Source organism: Canis lupus, chromosome 12, assembly GCF_011100685.1.
Source record: "Canis lupus familiaris isolate Mischka breed German Shepherd chromosome 12, alternate assembly UU_Cfam_GSD_1.0, whole genome shotgun sequence".
NCBI lineage: Eukaryota > Metazoa > Chordata > Mammalia > Carnivora > Canidae > Canis > Canis lupus.
Genome location: NC_049233.1, coordinates 28,835,318 through 28,860,088, shown reverse-complemented (window position 1 = coordinate 28,860,088; position 24,771 = coordinate 28,835,318). Strand labels below are relative to the sequence as shown.

The window sequence follows — 24,771 nt, the reverse complement described above, 5'->3', positions numbered from 1 at the left end:
AAATTTCTGGGGGCCAACTATGCCATTTTTAACGAAAGTTGGATAATTCTCCATTCAGCTCTAATATGCATGAATTGCCCAAAGCCTTGTTCAGACCAACAAAAATAAAAGAGTAAATTTTTGTTTTGAAATCTAAGAGTTAACAGATATGGCAAGAATTGTCAGGCCACTACTGTAGTTACTTTTTGTTGCCACTGTGATGTACCTATTAACAATAGATTGAATACAATCTTACAAAATTTCTTCAGCTCTGCAGTGAAACACCTAGGGACCTAGGACTTATAAAAGCTTCAATGAAGCTCCTAAACTTGGGCCTTAGTAGCATCACTTTATTATTTTTTTCTCACATGATCTTATCAGTGAGGGGATAAAAAGGAGGCTAGTGACTTGTCCAGAGCACAGACTTTTAGGAGGCGCTCACCCTAACATTGCATAAAGTACCAAATATGCTCAACTCTGGTGTTGGTAGACAATATATAAATAAATGAAGATAACCATAAAAGAAGTTTCAATAAATCTGAAAAAAAGATAAAATTCAGGTCAGAACAGGCAAATTCATAGAGACAAAAATGAGATTAGTGGATGTAAAGAGATTGGGGAAAGGGCAGCTGAAAGTTACCAATAATTATGGGATTTCTTTCTGGGGCAAAGGCAATATTCTGAAACTATAATGGTGATGGTTAGATAACACTGTAAATATGTATTTTAGAAACTCTCTGATTTGCATTCATTAAAATAACTAAATGGGGGAAAATAAGATAAAATTCAGGAAATATATGCTTACCAATCTTAACAGAGTTAAATTAGAAATCCATAGCAGAAAATTCTGGTAAATCACCAAATACTTGGAAATTAAACAAATTTCTAAAATAACCTAGTCAAAGAAGAATCACACACACACACACACACACACACCCCTCATATCAAAATTTGTTAAATTTATTGTTAAAGCAATGCTTATTAGGGAAACTTATAGTTCTAAATTCCTACATTAAAAAAGAAAAAAGATCTCAAATCAATATCCTCAGCTTCTACTTTAAATAAGTAGAGAAAGAAGATAAACTAGATCAGCAACACACAAAAGAAATGGTAAGTTTAGTGCAAAAAAAATCACTAAAACTTGTGAGAAAAATCAATAAAACCAAACACTGATGTTTGAGAAAAACAAAATGAATATATCTTCAGTTGGAGTGACTGAGAAAAAATAAGGAGAGGCAAAAATTAATAAAATCAGTGTTTAAAGTGGGGATATTTTTAGTGATCATTCTTTCAAAATAAACATGATTATAAGGAAATACTGTGAACACCATTATGCAAACAAATTAGACTACTTAAACTATATAGACAAATTCTAGAAAGACACAAATTACTAAAATTGTCTCAGGAAGAAATAGAAAACCTATATAAACCTAGCAAACATGGAAGGACTTAATACTAGTCCTTACAAACTTTTCACAAAGAAAAGAAGTAAGCAATACTTTTCAACTCATTTTATGAGGCCAGTTTTACTCTCATAGCAAAACCAGGTAAAGACAGCACAAGACAAGAAAACTAAAATTCAATATCACTTATGAATGTAATTTGAAAATCCTCAACAAAATAAAAGTATACTCAATACAGAAACATATAAAACTATTTTTATATTCTCACAAAATACGTTTTTTTTTCCCAAAAATGCAAGATTGGTTTAACATCCAAAAGATTGAATTAATTTAATATACTACCTTACTAGAAAAAAGACAAACCATATAATCCTCTCAATAGACACAGAAGAGCCATTTGAAAAAATGCAATGCATATTGATTATAAAAACTCAAACAAATTAGAAAGGGAACAAAGCTCTCTCAACCTGATAAAAAAAAATATTTTAGGGAATCCCTGGGTGGCTCAGTGGTTTAGCACCTGCCTTCCACCCAGGGTGTGTTCCTGGAGTCCTGGAATCAAGTCCCACATCGGGTTCCTTGCATGAAGCCTGCTTCTCCCTCTGCTTGTGTCTCTGCCTCTCTCTCTCTCTCTCTCTGTGTCTTGTGAATGAATGGATAAAATCTTTTAAAAAATGATAATAATAAAATTAAATTTAAAAAAATAATAAAAAAAATTTATAACAATTGTTCAGTTAACATCATACCAATGATGACAAGGTGATAGATTTTCCTTTTAGGATGAAAACAAAAGTGATATCCACTTTCACCATTTGTAGTTAACGTTGTATAGAATGCTCCAGAATGTTTAATGGGGAGATAAAAGGACATACAGATTAAAAAGGAAGGAGTAAAACTATCTTTATTAACACATGACGATATCTCATCTGTAGAAAATCTTAAGGATCCAAAAAAAGAATTACCAGACTAATAAATGAGTTTATAAAGTTTGCAGGATACAAGACAGCATACTAAAGTTAATTACATTTCTATATAAAGCAACAAAATTTACAAAATCAAATTAAGAAGATATTACCTTTGCAATAGCAACAAAAGAATAAATGCATAGGTATAAATTTAATTAATTAAATGAAGACTTTAAAAGAAAACTCTACAACTTTGCTGAAAGAGATGAAAGAATACTTAAACAAATGCGGAGATATTGAATATTCATTGATTGGAACTTCATATTGTTAAGATGACAATTCTTCCCAATTTTATCTATTGATTCATTGACATATTTATCAATTTTCCACCAGGCTTTTGTGTAGAAATTGACAACCTCATACAAAATTCTATGTGAAAGTGTAAAAACAAAACCCAACAAAAACAACAAGAGGAAAAAATTGGATGACTGCCCAATTTCAGAACTTGCTATCAAGTTCCATTTATCTAGACAGTGTGTTATGCATATGGATAAGTATATAGACCAGTGGGATGGAACTGAGAGAAATCAAAAGTTGTGTTTATGACCAATTGATTTTCCAAAATAGTGAAAAAAGTAATTAAATGGCCAAAGGCCAATCTCTAAAAAAGTACTGTGGCAGTTATATTTCAACATTTAATTAATTAATTAAAAACACAAATATATGTGAAATAGCTCACATCATTGTCTCAGACTATATCAAAACAAAAAATTTAAAAAAATTCAAATGGATCAGAGATCCTAAAGTAAGAACTAAAATTATAAACTTCTGATAAAAAGTAAGAGAAATTTTTTGTGAACTTTGGTAAGGCAAAGAGTTCTTATGTGAGACCAAAAGCATGATACATGAAAGAAAAGATTACAAGTTGTATTTAATGAAATTTATATATATATATATAAGCTTTCCTATCAAAAAATCACTTAGAACATGAAAAAGCAAAGCAAGAAAAGGACAAAGTATTTGCCATCACATATATCATGAAAATTGTATTCAGAATATACAAAAACCACTTGCTACTCAATAATAAGAAAATAAACAGGGATCCCTGGGTGGCGCAGTGGTTTAGCGCCTGCCTTTGGCCCAGGGTGTGATCCTGGAGACCCGGGGTCGAATCCCATGTCGGGCTCCCAGTGTATGGAGCCTGCTTCTCCCTCTGCCTGTGTCTCTGCCTCTCTCTCTCTGTGTGACTATCATAAATAAATAAAAATTAAAAAAAAAGAAAATAAACAATACAATTTTTACAGTCTACATATGTAAATAGAAATGTCATTAAAGAAGATATACAAATGACCAGTAAACATATGAGAAGACAGTCAAAACTGTTAATCTTTTAGAAATGCAAACTGAAACCACATGGTGATATGATTTCACCCCCCCCAGGATGGCTAAAATAAAGAAGATAGATAATATCAAATGTTGGTAAAAATGCAGAAAGACAGGATATCGTATACACTGCTAATGTAAATGTAAGATGGCACAATCACTTTGTAAAATAGTTTGCCAGTTTCTTAAAAAGTTACACATGTATTTATTATACACCTCAGCAAGAAATTTGTATAAAAGATATGAAAATATATATCTACTCAAATACTTGTGGGTGAATTCATTTATTCATAAAAGTTAATTGCTATAAGAGTATATCTTAAAAGTTCTCATCAAAAGCAAAAATTTAGGGGGAGGAGCAAGATGGCGGAAGAGTAGGGTCCCCAAATCACCTGTCTCCACCAAACTACCTAGAAAACCTTCAAATTATCCTGAAAATCTATGAATTCGGCCTGAGATTTAAAGAGAGACCAGCTGGAATGCGACAGTGAGAAGAGTTCGCGCATCTATCAAGGTAGGAAGACGGGGAAAAAGAAATAAAGGAACAAAGGCCTCCAAGGGGGAGGGGCCCCGCGAGGAGCCGGGCTGAGGCCGGCCGGGGCGAGTGTCCCCAGGACAGGAGAGCCCCGTCCCGGAGGAGCAGGAGCTGCACCGACCTGCCCGGGCGGAAAGGGGCTCGCAGGGAGTTGGAGCAGGACCCGGGAGGGCGGGGATGCCCTCGGGCTCCCGGGGACAGTGACAGCAACTGCGCACCCAGGAGAGTGCGCCGAGCTCCCTAAGGGCTGCAGCGCGCACGGCGGGACCCGGAGCAGCTCGGGGGGCTCGGGCGGCGGCTCCGCGGAGGGGGCTGCGCGGCCCCGGGAGCAGCTCGGAGGGGCTCGGGCAGAGGAAGAGGCTCCGTGCGGAGGGGGCTGCGCGGTTCCAGGAGCAGCTCGGAGGGGCTCGGGCGGCGGCTCCACGGAGGGGGCTGCGCGGCCCGGGAGCGCGATTCCACCAGCGCAGGCTCCGGAGCACAGGGCGCCGGGACACAGCCCAGGATCCCGCCTCCCCCGGGACAGGCAGAGGCCGGGAGGGCCCAGGACAGCAAGGACGCTCCTGCCCTAGCTGAGCACATCAGCGGCCCCGCCCCGGAGCCTCCAGGCCCTGCAGACGGAGTTCCTGCCGGAGCTGAATCCAGGGTTCCAGAGCTGCCCCGCCACTGGGGCTGTTCCTCCTGCGGCCTCACGGGGTAAACAACCCCCACTGAGCCCTGCACCAGGCAGGGGGCTGAGCAGCTCCCGCAAGTGCTAACACCTGAAAATCAGCACAACAGGCCCCTCCCCCAGAACACCAGCTAGACGGACAACTTCCAGGAGAAGCCAAGGGACTTAAAGTACACAGAATCAGAAGATACTCCCCGGTGGTTCTTTTTTTGTTTGTTTGTTTTTGTTTTTGTTTTTGTTTTGTTTTGCTTTTTGATTTGTTTCCTTCCCCCACCCCCTTTTTTTCTTTCTTTTTCTTTCTCTTTTTCTTCTTTTTTTTTTTTTTCATTTTTTTTTTCTTTTTCTTCCCTTTTTTTTTCTTTTTTTTTCTCTTTCTCTTTTCTTTCCTTCTTTCTCTCCTCTCTTTTTCTCTTTTTCCCAATACAACTTGCTTTTGGCCACTCTGCACTGAGCAAAATGACTAGAAGGAAAACCTCACCTCAAAAGAAAGAATCAGAAACAGTCCTCTCTCCCACAGAGTTACAAAATCTGGATTACAATTCAATGTCAGAAAGCCAATTCAGAAGCACTATTATACAGCTACTGGTGGCTCTAGAAAAAAGTATAAAGGACTCAAGAGACTTCATGACTGCAGAATTTAGAGCTAATCAGGCAGAAATTAAAAATCAATTGAATGAGATGCAATCCAAACTAGAAGTCCTAACGACGAGGGTTAATGAGGTGGAAGAACGAGTGAGTGACCTAGAAGACAAGTTGATAGCAAAGAGGGAAACTGAGGAAAAAAGAGACAAACAATTAAAAGACCATGAAGATAGATTAAGGGAAATAAACGACAGCCTGAGGAAGAAAAACCTACGTTTAATTGGGGTTCCCGAGGGCGCCGAAAGGGACAGAGGGCCAGAATATGTATTTGAACAAATTCTAGCTGAAAACTTTCCTAATCTGGGAAGGGAAACAGGCATTCAGATCCAGGAAATAGAGAGATCCCCGCGGAGGGGATCTCTAAAATCAATAAAAACCCTAAAATCAATAAAAACCGTTCAACACCTCGACATTTAATTGTGAAGCTTGCAAATTCCAAAGATAAGGAGAAGATCCTTAAAGCAGCAAGAGACAAGAAATCCCTGACTTTTATGGGGAGGAGTATTAGGGTAACAGCAGACCTCTCCACAGAGACCTGGCAGGCCAGAAAGGGCTGGCAGGATATATTCAGGGTCCTAAATGAGAAGAACATGCAGCCAAGAATACTTTATCCAGCAAGGCTCTCATTCAAAATGGAAGGAGAGATAAAGAGCTTCCAAGACAGGCAGCAACTAAAAGAATATGTGACCTCCAAACCAGCTCTGCAAGAAATTTTAAGGGGGCCTCTTAAAATTCCCCTTTAAGAAGAAGTTCAGTGGAACAGTCCACAAAAACAAAGACTGAATAGATATCATGATGACACTAAACTCATATCTCTCAATAGTAACTCTGAATGTGAACGGGCTTAATGACCCCATCAAAAGGCGCAGGGTTTCAGACTGGATAAAAAAGCAGGACCCATCTATTTGCTGTCTACAAGAGACTCATTTTAGACAGAAGGACACCTACAGCCTGAAAATAAAAGGTTGGAGAACCATTTACCATTCGAATGGTCCTCAAAAGAAAGCAGGGGTAGCCATCCTTATATCAGATAAACTAAAATTTACCCCAAAGACTGTAGTGAGAGATGAAGAGGGACACTATATCATACTTAAAGGATCTATTCAACAAGAGGACTTAACAATCCTCAATATATATGCTCCGAATGTGGGAGCTGCCAAATATATAAATCAATTATTAAGCAAAGTGAAGAAATACTTAGATAATAATACACTTATACTTGGTGACTTCAATCTAGCTCTTTCTATACTCGATAGGTCTTCTAAGCAAAACATCTCCAAAGAAACGAGAGCTTTAAATGATACACTGGACCAGATGGATTTCACAGATATCTACAGAACTTTACATCCAAACTCAACTGAATACACATTCTTCTCAAGCGCACATGGAACTTTCTCCAGAATAGACCACATATTGGGTCACAAATCGGGTCTGAACCGATACCAAAAGATTGGGATTGTCCCCTGCATATTCTCGGACCATAATGCCTTGAAATTAGAACTAAATCACAACAAGAAGTTTGGAAGGACCTCAAACACATGGAGGTTAAGGACCATCCTGCTAAAAGATAAAAGGGTCAACCAGGAAATTAAGGAAGAATTAAAAAGATTCATGGAAACTAATGAGAATGAAGATACAACTGTTCAAAATCTTTGGGATGCAGCAAAAGCAGTCCTAAGGGGGAAATACATCGCAATACAAGCATCCATTCAAAAACTGGAAAGAACTCAAATACAAAAGCTAACCTTACACATAAAGGAGCTAGAGAAAAAACAGCAAATAGATCCTACACCCAAGAGAAGAAGGGAGTTAATAAAGATTCGAGCAGAACTCAACGAAATCGAGACCAGAAGAACTGTGGAACAGATCAACAGAACCAGGAGTTGGTTCTTTGAAAGAATTAATAAGATAGATAAACCATTAGCCAGCCTTATTAAAAAGAAGAGAGAGAAGACGCAAATTAATAAAATCATGAATGAGAAAGGAGAGATCACTACCAACACCAAGGAAATACAAACGATTTTAAAAACATATTATGAACAGCTATACGCCAATAAATTAGGCAATCTAGAAGAAATGGACGCATTCCTGGAAAGCCACAAACTACCAAAACTGGAACAGGAAGAAATAGAAAACCTGAACAGGCCAATAACCAGGGAGGAAATTGAAGCAGTCATCAAAAACCTCCCAAGACACAAGAGTCCAGGGCCAGATGGCTTCCCAGGAGAATTTTATCAAACGTTTAAAGAAGAAATCATACCTATTCTCCTAAAGCTGTTTGGAAAGATAGAAAGAGATGGAGTACTTCCAAATTCGTTCTATGAAGCCAGCATCACCTTAATTCCAAAGCCAGACAAAGACCCCGCCAAAAAGGAGAATTACAGACCAATATCCCTGATGAACATGGATGCAAAAATTCTCAACAAGATACTGGCCAATAGGATCCAACAGTACATTAAGAAAATTATTCACCATGACCAAGTAGGATTTATCCCTGGGACACAAGGCTGGTTCAACACCCGTAAAACAAGCAATGTGATTCATCATATCAGCAAGAGAAAAACCAAGAACCATATGATCCTCTCATTGGATGCAGAGAAAGCATTTGACAAAATACAGCATCCATTCCTGATTAAAACTCTTCAGAGTGTAGGGATAGAGGGAACATTCCTCGACATCTTAAAAGCCATCTATGAAAAGCCCACAGCAAATATCATTCTCAATGGGGAAGCACTGGGAGCCTTTCCCCTAAGATCAGGAACAAGACAGGGATGTCCACTCTCACCACTGCTATTCAACATAGTACTGGAAGTCCTAGCCTCAGCAATCAGACAACAAAAAGACATTAAAGGCATTCAAATTGGCAAAGAAGAAGTCAAACTCTCTCTCTTCGCCGATGACATGATACTCTACATAGAAAACCCAAAAGTCTCCACCCCAAGATTGCTAGAACTTATACAGCAATTCGGTAGCGTGGCAGGATACAAAATCAATGCCCAGAAGTCAGTGGCATTTCTATACACTAACAATGAGACTGAAGAAAGAGAAATTAAGGAGTCAATCCCATTTACAATTGCACCCAAAAGCATAAGATACCTAGGAATAAACCTAACCAAAGAGGTAAAGGATCTATACCCTCAAAACTATAGAACACTTCTGAAAGAAATTGAGGAAGACACAAAGAGATGGAAAAATATTCCATGCTCATGGATTGGCAGAATTAATATTGTGAAAATGTCAATGTTACCCAGGGCAATATACACGTTTAATGCAATCCCTATCAAAATACCATGGACTTTCTTCAGAGAGTTAGAACAAATTATTTTAAGATTTGTGTGGAATCAGAAAAGACCCCGAATAGCCAGGGGAATTTTAAAAAAGAAAACCATATCTGGGGGCATCACAATGCCAGATTTCAGGTTGTACTACAAAGCTGTGGTCATCAAGACAGTGTGGTACTGGCACAAAAACAGACACATAGATCAATGGAACAGAAGAGAGAATCCAGAAGTGGACCCTGAACTTTATGGGCAACTAATATTCGATAAAGGAGGAAAGACTATCCATTGGAAGAAAGACAGTCTCTTCAATAAATGGTGCTGGGAAAATTGGACATCCACATGCAGAAGAATGAAACTAGACCACTCTCTTGCACCATACACAAAGATAAACTCAAAATGGATGAAAGATCTAAATGTGAGACAAGATTCCATCAAAATCCTAGAGAAGAACACAGGCAACACCCTTTTTGAACTCGGCCATAGTAACTTCTTGCAAGATACATCCACAAAGGCAAAAGAAACAAAAGCAAAAATGAACTATTGGGACTTCATCAAGATAAGAAGCTTTTGCACAGCAAAGGATACAGTCCACAAAACTCAAAGACAACCTACAGAATGGGAGAAGATATTTGCAAATGACATATCAGATAAAGGGCTAGTTTCCAAGATCTATAAAGAACTTATTAAACTCAACACCAAAGAAACAAACAATCCAATCATGAAATGGGCAAAAGACATGAACAGAAATCTCACAGAGGAAGACATAGACATGGCCAACATGCATATGAGAAAATGCTCTGCATCACTTGCCATCAGGGAAATACAAATCAAAACTACAATGAGATACCACCTCACACCAGTGAGAATGGGGAACATTAACAAGGCAGGAAACAACAAATGTTGGAGAGGATGCGGAGAAAAGGGAACCCTCTCACACTGTTGGTGGGAATGTGAACTGGTGCAGCCACTCTGGAAAACTGTGTGGAGGTTCCTCAAACAGTTAAAAATATACCTGCCCTACGACCCAGCAATTGCACTGTTGGGGATTTACCCCAAAGATACAAATGCAATGAAACGCCGGGACACCTGCACCCCGATGTTTCTAGCAGCAATGGCCACTATAGCCAAACTGTGGAAGGAGCCTCGGTGTCCAACGAAAGATGAATGGATAAAGAAGATGTGGTTTATGTATACAATGGAATATTACTCAGCTATTAGAAATGACAAATACCCACCATTTGCTTCAACGTGGATGGAACTGGAGGGTATTATGCTGAGTGAAGTAAGTCAGTCGGAGAAGGACAAACATTATATGTTCTCATTCATTTGGGGAATATAAATAATAGTGAAAGGGAATATAAGGGAAGGGAGAAGAAATGTGTGGGAAATATCAGAAAGGGAGACAGAACGTAAAGACTGCTAACTCTGGGAAACGAACTAGGGGTGGTAGAAGGGGAGGAGGGCGGGGGGTGGGAGTGAATGGGTGACGGGCACTGGGTATTATTCTGTATGTTAGTAAATTGAACACCAATAAAAAAAAAAAAAAGCAAAAATTTATAACTGTGTGAAATAGTGAATGCTAACTACACTTATGATGGTGATCATCTTGTACTATATACATATATTGAATCATTATGTTGTACACTTCAAACTAATATAATGTTGGCTTCACAGGAGAATTTTACCAAATAAAAAACACTGATATAATGTTATATGTCAATTATATATCGATAAAAAATGTTTAAAAGTAGAACAGCCCAAATGTTTACCAACTGATGAATGAATAAATAAAATATATGCATTGTGAATTACTTTTTAGCAATAAATGTAACAAAATATTGATACATGATACATGACAAATCCTAAGCAAAGAAGCCAAGCATGAGACAACATATTGTACCATTCCATTTATATGATGTGCATAGAAAAAGCAAATCTATAGAGACAGAAAAATTAATGTTTGCCTGGGGCCAAAGTTGCGAACAAAGAGTGACAATAAGAGGTCTTCGTTGGGTAATGGAAATATGCTAAACCTGAATAGTGCTAATAGTCAAATACCTCTACACATTTGCAAAAGTTATTGAATTATAGACTTGCAATGGGTAAATTTTAAAATACATTAATTATGCCATAATAAATCTTGTTTTTAAAATGAGTTCTGAAGACTTTCTCTATAATGTTTTGTTACATTTTATGTTCATACTTTGTGTGTGTGATCTTTTAAGGTTCGTTCCGTGAAGAGACAATGGAATCGTATGTTTCTCAGTCTTGTTGGAAAGTGGAAATTTGGCGGAATAAAAGCCCTGCTTACATTTGTGAATGCCCAAAAGGATTTTTTCATCAAAACTGTGAAACCAATGTCAATGAGTGTTCATTGAAACCATGTCAGAATGATGCTGACTGCATTCATGTTCCAAATGTAAGTCTGAATCTTTTTTTAAAACTATTTATTAATTCATGAGAGACAGAGAGAGAGAAGCAGAGACATAGGCAGAGGGAGAAAGAAGCTCCCTGTGGGGAACCCCAGGCGGGACTCAATCCCAGAACCCTGGGATCATGCCCTGAGCCAAAGGCAGATAGATGCTCAATCGCTGAGCCACTCATGCATCCCTGGAAGTCAGAATCTAATAAAATAGCAATTTGTGTGTGTGTGTATATATACAATTTATATACATATTTACCATTACCATATGTATATTTACCATTACCAAACTATCTGAAAACTACAAATATAATTAAAGTTTTTATTAATATATTATAAATTTCAAAATTAGAAATAGCAGAAAAAATACTTCATGTGTTGATTTTCATGTTTTCCTATTTTAAATAAAAACCCCACTTTACAATCTTCAGTTTCATTTTTTGTGCTTCCACTAAAATGTAATTTTATAATGTAATTTTTACAATGTAAATTTACAATGTAATTTTATAAGCATTTCATTTTTAATTATTTTTGGTTATTTTGTTTATTTGAAATTTTTTATTTTAACATTTTAACTTAACATTTAAATAAATAAGACTAGGAAATAATGTAATAAATTCCACAAATCACTATCTTTTTATTTTAGTATGATTAATATTTAAATTTGTATTATGAATTCATATTAATATCTTAAAGGCTTCCTAACTCAGATGTCTGGTGGTTGATACAGGCTGTTAACTGGGCTCTTGACTGGAGCTATCAATCCAGAACCTTAAACATAACTTCTTAGTAAGGCCTCGGCTTCCTCACAGCATCGTGGCTAAAATCCAAGGACAAGCATCCCAAGATAATTAGACAGACATTATATGGCCTTTTAAACAGAGCCTTGAAAACCAGAGAGCATTACTTTCTCCATACTCATAGCTTGCTTACATTCAAGTGGGAGGTAAGGATAGTTTCTAATTCTCAATTAGAGGAGTGTTGAATTCAGGTGATAGGAAAAGTGTGTGAGATGGGAGACATTGTTGTGACATTTTGGAAAATAGAATCTTTCACATTGTTGCACAGAGAACTTCTACATGCTTATGAAAATAGCTTCCATCCCTCTCCAGGTAAGAATCATTTTATGATCTTTGAGATATCCAAAAACTTTTGTAAAAAATACTTTCTGATTTTTCTTAGGGTACTATGTACATCTGTTCAGCAATATTTACAGGCAAGCTTTGTAAGAGACAACTTCAAACACCACGTGAGTCATTTCCTCACAAGAAAAATACCACATGTATGAAATATGAAAATGATTATCATTGCAGGTATAATTAATTACTTTCCTATTTTTTAAACAAAAATACATGAGTTGTAAAGGCTTGTGGACAAAAATAAACGAATGTTCTGTTTTAAGCTTAAATTTTATTTAATGGCATCTAATACTCTATTTCAAGTTGAAGTAGAAACATTATAACGTTTTTTTTAATCATTTTAAAAACTAAAAAATTCTCAGGCATAATTTGGACAGTTTAAAACACATTTTGTTTCATCATGGAGATTTTTAGGATAACTGACCTTTAAATACTTTTAAAGGTCTATAAAGAAGAGATAAATGTAAGTATGTCTACTATACACAATGTTATTATTACATTTTGAAAGTATAGAATAAACCATCTCTTCCTTCAATTTGCAGACCTTGGCAGATAGTTAGGGTCTCTAGGTAGAATTTTAGGGAATATTGCTTTATTTAAATAAGGGTTTGCTAAAAATTACCCATTGGTAAATGACAGAAGTGACCCAGTTATCTGGGCTTATAATTTAAGTCCATTTCAAATAGCTTTATAGATAGTTTCTCACACCATTAAGAAGTACAATTTGTACTCTTCACACTTGCTTGACTTTTATCTGGCTTCTTAAAGTAAGTTCTGTTGGTCATTACTGGAGGGCAGTAAACAGCCTCAAAATTTTAGAATACTCATAAATGCAGAAAATTATTAGCTATGGTACAGAAAAACCTTGAAAATCCTGAAAATAAACAGAATATGCATACACATCACCGATGTACAAAGGAGAGTATTTTCATCAATTTTAAAAGGAATTGCCAAGTTTAAAAACATACGAAGCTTTTAAAATGTGACATTTTCCAAGAAGCATATGATCCTCTCAATAGATGCAAAGAAAGCATTTGACAAAATACAGCATCCATTCCTGACAAAACTCTTCAGAGCGTAGGGATAGAGGGAACATTCCTCAACATCTTAAAAGCCATCTACGAAAAGCCCACAGCAAATATCATTCTCAATGAGAAACACTGGGAGCCTTTCCCCTAAGATCAGGAACAAAACAGGGATGTCCACTCTCACCACTGCTGTTCAACATAGTACTGGGAGTCCTAGCCTCAGCAATCAGACAACAAAAAGAAAAAAAGGCATTCAAATTGGCAAAGAAGAAGTCAAACTCTCCCTCTTCACCGATGACATGATACTCTACATAGAAAACCCAAAAGATTCTACCCCAAGATTGCTAGAACTCATACAGCAATTTGGCAGTGTGGCAGGATACAAAATCAATGCCCAGAAGTGAGCGGCATTTCTATACACTAACAATGAGACTGAAGAAAGAGAAATTAAGGATCCAATCCCATTTACAATTGCACCCAAAAGCATAAAATACCTAGGAATAAACCTAACCAAAGAGGTAAAGGATCTATACCCTAAAAACTACAGAACACTTCTGAAAGAAATGGAGGAAGACACAAAGAGATGGAAAAATATTCCATGCTCATGGATTGGCAGAATTAATATTGTGAAAATGTCAATGTTACCCAGGGCAATTTACACGTTTAATGCAATCCCTATCAAAATACCATGGACTTTCTTCAGAGAGTTGGAACAGATTATTTGAAGATTTTTGTGGAATCAGAAAAGACCCTGAATAGCCAGGGGAATATTAAAAAAGAAAAACCATATCCGGGGGCATCACAATCCCAGATTTCAGGTTGTACTACAAAGCTGTGGTCCTCAAGACAGTGTGGTACTGGCACAAAAACAGACACATAGATCAATGGAACAGAAGAGAGAATCCAGAAGTGGACCCTCAACTTTATGGTCAACTAATATTCGACAAAGAAGGAAAAACTATCCACTGGAAAAAAGACAGTTTCTTCAATAAATGGTGCTGGGAAAATTGGACATCCACACACAGAAAAATGAAACTAGACCGAGTACTCTCTTGCACCATACACAAAGATAAACTCAAAATGGATGAAAGATCTAAATGTGAGACAAGATTCCATCAAAATCCTAGAGGAGAACACAGGCAACACCCTTTTTGAACTCGGCCACAGTAACTTCTTGCAAGATACATCCACGAAGGCAAGAGAAACAAAAGCAAAAATGAACTATTGGGACTTCATCAAGATAAGAAGCTTTTGCACAGCAAAGGATACAGTCAACAAAACTAAAAGACAACCTACAGAATGGGAGAAGATATCTGCAAATGACGTATCAGATAAAGGGCTAGTTTCCAAGATCTATACAGAACTTATTAAACTCAACACCAAAGAAACAAACAATCCAATCATGAAATGGGCAAAAGACATGATCAGAAATCTCACAGAGGAAGACATAGACATGGCCAACATGCACATGAGAAAATGCTCTGCATCACTTGCCATCAGGGAAATACAAATCAAAACCACAATGAGATACCACCTCACACCAGTGAGAATGGGGAACATTAACAAGGCAGGAAATCACAAATGTTGGAGAGGATGTGGAGAAAGGGGAACCCTCTTGCACTGTTGGTGGGAATGTGAACTGGGGCATCCACTCTGGAAAACTATGTGGAGGTTCCTCAAAGAGTTAAAAATAGATCTGCCATATGACCCAGCAATTGCACTGCTGGGGATTTACCCCAAAGATACAGATGCAGTGAAACGTCGGGACACCTGCACCCCGGTGTTCATAGCAGCAATGTCCACAATAGCCAAACTGTGGAAGGAGTCTCGGTGTCCATCGAAAGATGAATGGATAAAGAAGATGTGGTTTATGTATACAATGGAATATTACTCAGCCATTAGAAATGACAAATACCCACCATTTGCTTCAACGTGGATGGAACTGGAAGGTATTATGCTGAGTGAAATAAGTCTATCGGAGAAGGATAAACATATATGATCTCATTCATTTGGGTAATATAAAAAAATAGTGAAAGGGAATAAAGGGGAAAGGAGAAAAATGAGTGGGAAATATCAGAAAGGGAGACAGAACATGAGAGACTCCTAACCCTGGGAAACGAACTATGGGTGGTGGAAGGGGAGGGAGGTGGGTGGGAAGTGGAGGTGACTGGGTGATGGGCACTGAGGGGGGTACTTGATGGGATGAGCACTGGGTATGTGTTGACAAATTGAACAGCAATAAAAAATAAATTTATAAAAAAATGTGATGTTTTCAAAAGAAAATGAAGAGAAGCTTCTTCATTATATCAAAATCTTGTTAAGGCTAATCAGTCCAGGCAAATTTATATATGCATTCAATCTTATATAAATGTATCAACAAACTCAATTGTTTTCTTTTTTAAAAATACTGAATTTTTATTTTCTAATTCTGAGACATAGTGCAAATATATTTGTAAATATACATAGAAAAATGATCAACAATTAAAATATGGTTAAAATTATTTAAATGAGTATACATCACGTATATATTTATTTTACTTTTTATTAGGTATGATTATTTTATTGGCCTTTACTTTTACCGTCATTCTGATGTTCTGGAAGGCTTGTTTTAAATTTTATCCTCAACAGAAAACTAGATAGACAGAGGCATTATTGCCAGCTCTCAGTTGACTGTTCTAATAGATTTAATTTTAAAATGATGGAGTTCCATCTAGAATGCTTTGTTAAGCATGTGCTAGATAGGATAGATGTTGTAAAAATTCCAGTTAGACTTCTCTAGGATGGATGAAGTATGTCATATCAGTAAGCTAGTGTAACAAATTTGAAGTAAACTTACTCATGAAATTAATTTGGCAAACATTGTGCTCATCTCCAACCTACTTAATTAAAAACATGGTCCCCTCCTTTGTCTAAATTAGACTGCTGATTAATAGAAGGTAAAATATAAGGAAAGTGAAAGGAGAGTAAACAAAGAACTGCCTCAACAACGCAGAAATAAGAAAGTCTAACTTGAATGATGAGTGAAAACCTGAGCCTCAGAGATCATTGAGTACCATACAGATGTGGAACAGAAGAACAGAATTTCTAGCACTCAGATTCTCACCTCTAAATTCACTGACTGTCAGAATCACTTCTAACTTTTACTCTAATGAAGTGATAGAGATATAATCTATATAAATTAATAAAGCATGAAGTTGAAAAAATGACCAAAAAGTTAGTCTTGTAGTTTCTTTTTCTTGTCTCAAAGGAGATTAATGGAATGAGTGAAAATAAAAAGAGAAATGGACGCCCTTCAACTTAAATTCCTTTAAAATATGAACAAGTTATCTATGCTCTGCCATCTTAGGAAGTATGTTTTTTCTAAATCAATGATTCTCACACTTTGGCTGCAGTGGACTTTAGCTGTTTTAGAATCTCCTGAAGGGCTGTTTAAAACACAAATAGCTATTTCCTGACCCTAGAGTTTCTAACTCAATAAATCTGGGGTGGAGATTACAAATGTGCATTTCTAACAAAGTCTCAAGTGATGCTGAAGCTGCTGATCTGGAGACCATACTTTAAGAATTACTGGTTAAGATGAGCCGAATTCAAATAGCATCAATGCAGAAAATCCTCTTACACCTCTTTCCCTCCTACATCCGTACAGTTCAACCCAAGCTTTTGCTCTTATATTCTGAATTTGGGAGAAAAGAAACATGCGGTTGGGAAAAAGTAAAATGAAGTAAGAGAATACAATACCGATGATGGTATCAGTTTCTCTATTTAAATATATGGACTAGATCTAAATTCCTATGATTAGATGAGATAGGAAATGAAATAAAATTACTTCCTTGAGAAAAAGAGTAAACCACTAGCTTTGAGAATTTATTTGGTACCTAAATGACCACAGCAACACAGTGTCAAAGAGGAGTTAATTTTTAACTGTGTCTATAAATTGGCATTTCCTTTAACACCTAGACTATTGAAATCTTTTGGTGTCAGGGAACTTGTCATAAAAAGTGTTATTTTTAAGAGCAATAAGTTATATTAGTGAAGCATCATAAATGGCATTGCTGGGAGCAAGTAGAGTGCAAGTAGAATTTGGTGGAAAAAGGAAGGATAATTGATGTTTTTGTGTCAGCAGACAAGTAGAACCTAACTCTGGCAATTTTCTGAAATTACAGAGGAATTATTTGGCCACAGTGTTAATACTTTGGTTAATTTTTAAACTGTTTTATTTATTTTGGGGAGGCTAACATTTAAAAAAAATAAAGTACATTTCATGAGATATAACAATGGCAGAAAATGAAAAATTATTTAGAAGAATGTTTGCAGAGTTTCTCTGAATACTTGCAATCAGCCATGGTTCTTCCAGAAAACGGATGGTTCACTCAGAGTAATTTAGAAATACGGAATGAAAAAAAAAAAAAAAACTAAATAATTTGAGAAGGTCTATGGGAAACCAACAATGTGTGATTAAACATCCTGAGTTTAGAAAGAGTGGGGAGCTGTTTCCCTTCTATACTGATGAAAGAGGAAGCTAAGATGCAATTAGGAGAACTGAGAGAGAAGTGTAGGTGTAGTATAGAACATTCTGACAGGAACTCTGAACTTATGTAGATAAACACAGTTACTGCCAGCCTACAACCTGTCAGGAAGGGAATAGAGAAAATAAATCCTGACCTTATTCTCCTCTCACCTCTGACCTGTTGCTACTGCAGTACATTAGTAGAACCCAGGCAGAAGTCGCAGGTCAGCATTCTGAAATACAGTACAAGATGGACAAGGACGATAAGAAAGTATTCTAGAGGAGACTGTCCAGGACTCACAGCACTGTACAAGAGATTAAGATAATGAATTGCAAATTAAAAGACATTACAAAGTATTATGCTTAAGGAAATAGAGAAGTGTATCTTTGGAGGGGTGAAGAAGGGATGAGATCTCAGAAATTAAGATAGGATAGAGGTCTACCTGTCTGTGGGCTTCTGAGAAGCAGATCCTCCTCTAGGAGGCAGCAGTGACTCTTATTATAATTACTGTGTGATACCATGAGAGGCTGTATGCAAGCGAGTTTCCTGGCTCTCAAATACACAAGGGCCCAGAAGCTGCTCTAATGTATGTCCAGAAGAATGGTCTAACCCTTAGTCAGCACTGGCTAGACAAAAAGGTCATCCATAGTGAATATTATGGTATGGAAACCTTTACCCATTTCAGCACCAGGACTTGACCCAGAAATGAGAGAATAGAAACCAGAGAATTTTCTCCCATTTTTCTCTATCATCATTGCTCTCTGTCTACAAGGGTTAAAGATGAGGTTTTTTTGTTTGTTTGTTTTGTTTTGTTTTGTTTTGTTTTACCCTGTTTTGTTTGTTTAGCCACAGGAAATAAATTGTTTTAAAGTAAGATTGACACTTTTTTTTTTTGCCCTTTGATAATTTAACCATTTGGCAGAAAGTTTGCACGTGGTTGAAATTGAACCTCTTGCTGGAGATTTTAAAGAAATATAAAACAGACTCTGTAGTGACATCAAGAAACTTCCTTGAAGCAGGTAGCTGAGTTACAGGAGGCCATCTTGCCACCAAGAGGAAACCTAGCAAGGAAACACAGCCAAAAACAAACAAAACAAAACAAAACAAAACAAAAACAAAAACAAATAAGTGTAGGACTGAGAGGATAAAAAAAAATCCAGGATCTTTGTAAGCCAAATTTCATCCAATCATATTTTAAATAGTTAACTTTTGTACTATGTGTAGTTCTATTTTTCATAAAATAGCCTCAGTGTTGAATTAAACTAGAGTTAAATTTTGACCAGGCAACAATAATGGAGAGAAATGGGGCAAATGATTTGAGGGTATACACAAGAAGTTAGTTGGAAATGGACCATGTAATGTAATTCAGGTTATTATTGAAGTGATGACATGATAGGGGATGAAAGACATTCAAGTGTTGGTAGGATCAGTGGATTGTGAAGAATGAACTGTTGGGGAGAAAAAAGGACTAGAAAGGGTAGGCTGGAAAAAGAAATGAGGCTGTGAGTGGAATATGAAATACTTGAAATTAATATTAAGGAATTTAAAGTTATGGAAGGAACAGAATTATGCATGGTGATAGTGTATGGAATACTAGAGTGGAAATAGGTTGTAAAGTCAGGATGAAGCCTGAGATCTTTGAGTTGAGACAGTATCTTCCTCCAAAAAGCTAGGATTTTATTTATTTTTTAAAATATTTTTTAAAATTTTTATTTATTTATGATAGTCACAGAGAGAGAGAGAGAGGCAGAGACATAGGCAGAGGGAGAAGCAGGCTCCATGCACCGGGAGCCCGACGTGGGATTCGATCCCAGGGTCTCCAGGATTGCACCCTGGGCCAAAGGCAGGCACCAAACCACTGCGCCACCCAGGGATCCCCAAAAGCTAGGATTTTAAATGGATCAACTCTGCAAATATTGAAATAAGTCCCAAGTAAGACTGGGCAATGTTACAAAAAGATATAAAAAAACAGGTATTAAAAATTAAAGGAGGGGATCCCTGGGTGGCTCAGTGGTTTATTGCCTGCCGTTGGCCCAGGGTGTGATCCTGGAGTCCTGGGAATGAGTCCCACATCAGGCTCCCTGCATGGAGCCTGCTTCTCCCTCTCCCTTTGCCTCTGTCTCTCTCTCTCTCTCTATCTATCTCATGAATAAATAAATAAATAATAATATTTTTTAAAAAGAGTAAAAGTATATTTAAAAAATAAAAATTTAAAAAATTTAAAAATAATAAAAAAATAAAAATTAAAGGATTAGAGGGAAAGCCCAGGAGGGTCAGCTTTGAAAATAACATGAAATATGGATAGCATGGCTTTATGGCATCATCCTCAAATAACAGATTTTTGAGAATGATGGGACAGTTATCTTTTTGAAGACACAATGAGGAAAAAGGACATGTACCTGACATCCAGCCCCTGAAATATGAGGGGTGAGGGAGAAAGAGTGGCCACCAATGAAAAGATTTGGGTCAAAATGAAAAATGTGTACAGAAATGACTGGGAAGAAAGATCCAAATGGTGAGGAGGCTCTGGGTTCTTGAGGTGTTTGCAATAAATGTTGATAAGGGGTTAACATTTATGGCCTCAAACATAGATCATGGCGGGCTGACTGTGAGTTTTGGCATTAATTTAGAGGTGTGAAGTCTTGTCAGAGCTGGCAGAGCTCAGTGGACAGCCCTTGTAAGCTCTTCAAAAGCAGCGCTAAAGTGAACGTTTCTGTGGACTCTTTTCCATTCATATAAGTGGAAATGTCCAAAGCACTACAGACCACAGCTCTACTGAGGCTTTCAAGGATCCCTGATGGAAGGATCATTATCCCATCTGATGGAGGTGTAGAGATAGTGGTGAATGGAGTTGTGACTGGACATACAGGATTCTGAGTCTTTCTCTATACACTAGTTTTGGGGAGCATTTGTAATATAAGACGACATAAAGGCTTTGGAGACTATCATGAACCACACTCCTAATATTGCCATCATATATACGCACACCCACGTGTGAGTGCACGCACACACACACAAGTATAAAAAAACATTTTAGTTTAATATTTGCTGAATGCAATAACTCTAATATTTTTATATGTAAAGATAATCTGAACATTCAGAATGAAAGGAGGAAACCTTAATCAGAAAATAAATGTTAATAAAACCAGCTGGTATATTTCTCTTACAATAATTTTTTTCTAATCTGAAGCCAATTGTTTAATAAATATTTATCGAGAGTCATCTTTATAAAAAACACCCTAAAATAGATATTGGAAAATATATATACACTATATCTTTAAAAAATCAGAAGTTTTGTGATATGCATATTTTTTCTTTTTAAGTTTTATTTTCTCCACCCAAATTTAAGATATTTCATGGGATAATGATGCTCTATTTTACTCTCTCAGCTTATTATTATTATTATTATTTAGTTTCCCTCTTTTCTACTTACTGAGTTGCAATTACAGCCTGTGCACCCTGTTTAAGTGTCAATTCAATGTATTAACATACTTTTTTTCTCATGTCAGTTGCAGCATTTTCATTAGTTTGCGTGATGTCTCACCATGTTAGCCATGGGTAGAATTAGGGTTTTCAGTTTGTGTCACAAGTAAACCTAATTAAGCATGCAATGTGACATTGAAATAGAACATTGTATACACAGAAATGCATAGGTCAACATATTTCCTCTCAACATATAATAAAGTTATATTTTCACATTAATTCTGAAAGATACATTTTAAAATAGCAATCACACATTTGAATCAGAATCTGTTAATTGATGGAGGGCTTCCATTTGGTCACTCAGTAATTGTCAACTAATATAAAACCTCAATTTCTTGGAGTTAATTATATCAAAAGCTAGCTGCACATTTTTCTTTGCTTGAAATCAATAGCCATATTTATACAGCTAACTTCCTCTTTTGAATAAATCATTCTGAATTTAGCATAGAAAAAAAAGTTTGTTAAAATTTATTGTTTTATCATTTCAGATGCTGGTTATAAATTATATTACAATGGAAAATATCTAGGACATTGTTGACATTTCCTCATCAAGAGTAACTTCTGCTACTTTTAATATATTTTATATTTCCAGAGAAGTTATAATTGACAGAAGTCATCCTCAAATCTGATTCCCTAAGTGCTTCATTTTGAGAATATATGTTCATATCAGAATGACCTTCATCCTATTAGTCCTGGACTTATTAATTTCCCAGTAAATGATAAACAATAAAACATTATGATAGAAGTTAGTGCAGATCTCTGCATAAAGGTTGACCCAACAATGTGTGATCTCTGAATTTTTCATAGCATACTTGATTGAATAAATCTTAGCCCCATAATGCTCTGCCCAATATCCAACATTTTTTAAGATTTTTATTATTTATTCATGAGAGAGGCAGAGAAATAGGCAGAGGGAGAAGTAGGCTCCCTGCAAGGAGAAAAATGTGGGACTCAATCCAAGGACCCTGGGATCATGCCCTGAGCCAAAGGTAGACACTCAACTGCTAAGCCACCCAGGCGTCCCACATCCAATACTTCTTAATATCCAATACTCTTTTGCTATGTCTTCTGGATCTCATTTTGTCAGCAGCAAATTCTCCGGTACCACCATCTCTTTTGTATACTTTCTTTTTCTAACTGAAACCTGAGGGACTATAGTCCCCTTAGGTGGATACTGTTCCTTCTTCCACAACCTGTGTACTGCTGGTAAGGAAATGTATAGAAAGCCTTGCCCTTTTTATCATAACCAGACCATTTGTCTTCCTCCTCCTGAAAAACCTATCTATTTTTAGCATAAGACATCATCTATACCCTTCTCTAACTCTATGTTCCTCCCTCCCAAGGCTCCTTTTCAAGTATCTCTTTTTTTTGTCTCAGTTCCTGTCCATCCCCAAATAAAAGCTTTTGCGTCTGGCTTGCTGTCCTTTTCTCTACCACTGCTGTGATCTTTCCTACTTTGATGTCCATCTTGTAAATACACCCACCTTGGTTACTTAAATCCTTTGATAATTATTTTGCAATGAGTTTTCCTCTTCATCCTGACCATTTTCCCCATGGTTATATGTTATAATTTATCCTGATCTGTAATTACACACTCTACAACACCTTGATTTAAGTTTCTACTCTCTGATCATCAATTCATGTATTTCAAGTTCACTCAGTCATGTAGTGATTTGGACCAGGATAGGAGACGACATGATAATACACTTATTATTTTTTTTACACTTATTATTATTTTTAAGATGGAATCAATTGAATATCCCCTTATACTGGAGTGAGCTAAAAGAGTTAAAAAGAAAAAGAGTAAATATAATAATAGCACTATAGTTTTTGGCCTGAGCAATTAGAAAACATAGAGTTACTATGTTTTATGTTTTACTTTAACTAGAGTTAAAGTAAGTTTGAGATGATTTGCTTCTTTCTAATCTCTTCCATGCAAGAGAGTATATTTGTTTTTACATGTGTTACTACCCTGACACTACCTACCATTCAATGGGTTTCCATAACTTTAAATAAAATATAAATTATTTAAAATGTTTATAAGGTTAGCCATAAAATGCTTCTGCCTATCTCTCTACCACGTTCCCCTTCCTTACTCAATTCCTGCCACTTTGTTCTTTGAGAAGTTTCTGGAATACCTGAAGCATCTTTTACTTCAAGCCTCTGTATTTGTTAGTCTCCTTTATAAAGGACATTTTCCATTTTTGCTCAGACATCTCAAAATTTATTTCCTGTCAATCTTGATAAGCATTCTGAAAATAGTTCTCGATTATTCTCTCCACTTTAACTTATAGTTATTATAAATTTTAATATTATAGATTATAAACTAGTATATCATGCTGATTTTTATTGGAAAATACAGCTCTTTTTGTCTAGTAACATCTTTTAAGGCTTAAAGAACTGTGATATATATGAATCATATGTGTTTTGAGATTTGGACAATGACTCAGTCGCTCAGTTTAAGCAAAAAAGATAAATTGATAAAATGAGTAGTGTATGAGTTAGACATCTGTCTATGCCCTAACAAGTCACAGTGAGCAAGCATGTAGTGGTATTGCAAAACTTCTTTTGTAAGAATAAATCTATCTACTTCAAAGAGGTTTTTCCAAGAAGTGGAATAGGTACATGACAGTGTTGAAATTGATACAAATAACTCCGCACCAGAATTTCCATCTATAGATTATGAAAACAAAGGGAAAAAAAGCGAACCACAATGCTTTTTGTGTGACAAAAATTACAACTCACTTATAATAGAATGGTACAGACCCAGGAAAAAAAATGTAGCAAAACTTCCTCCTACTCTTCAAACAAGTGATAGGAGTATTTCAAGATAACAAAGTCAGAGAAAACAATTTGGAGTTACTTTATAACTCTCCTTCCATTTCCTATAATAGTATAGAGTTTGAAAGAACCATTTCAGCATCTAGAAAACTTTAAGCAAGAATATGCTCCCAATCCAAGTGACACTGTTGACATACTATCTTTGAAGCTAACTCTTTAAGAAAATCAAATAATATTTAATTTAATTTTCAGTTTTCATTTTTGTTGTTTCATGGAGTGTTTACTTCATTGTTTTAATATGTTTCTTTAATAATTTCCTACCAATTATTTATGAGAGCATTGAAAGATTCATTTTTAATTTTATTAAGTTTATGTTTTTCTTGATATTTTGAAAAAATATTTTAAAAATTTGTATTTAAAATATGCTAATTATTTAGGTTCATCGATTTTCATTTTATTTTGTCAATTCTCCATGCTTTAAAAATAAATGTAGCAAATGCCAGTATTTCCACATTACATGAAGTAGTTGTCAAAATGCTGCTGCTATTATCTTTTTACTCAATACTGTGTTCCCAAAAGAGCCTAACATTTCTCATTAAAACTGGTAGCATGAAA

General features: G+C 36.2%; 1 protein-coding gene across 1 annotated transcript in view; it reads left to right on the top strand.

Annotated features, from left to right (window-relative positions):
- EYS (eyes shut homolog) overlaps positions 1–24,771 on the top strand; it is a 1,532,152-nt gene that overhangs the window by 76,535 nt on the left and 1,430,846 nt on the right. Inside the window, exons 3-4 of the mRNA XM_038554428.1 lie at positions 11,021–11,214; positions 12,400–12,530. Coding sequence (XP_038410356.1) covers positions 11,021–11,214; positions 12,400–12,530 — 325 coding nt within the window. The remainder of the gene's footprint in view (positions 1–11,020; positions 11,215–12,399; positions 12,531–24,771) is intronic.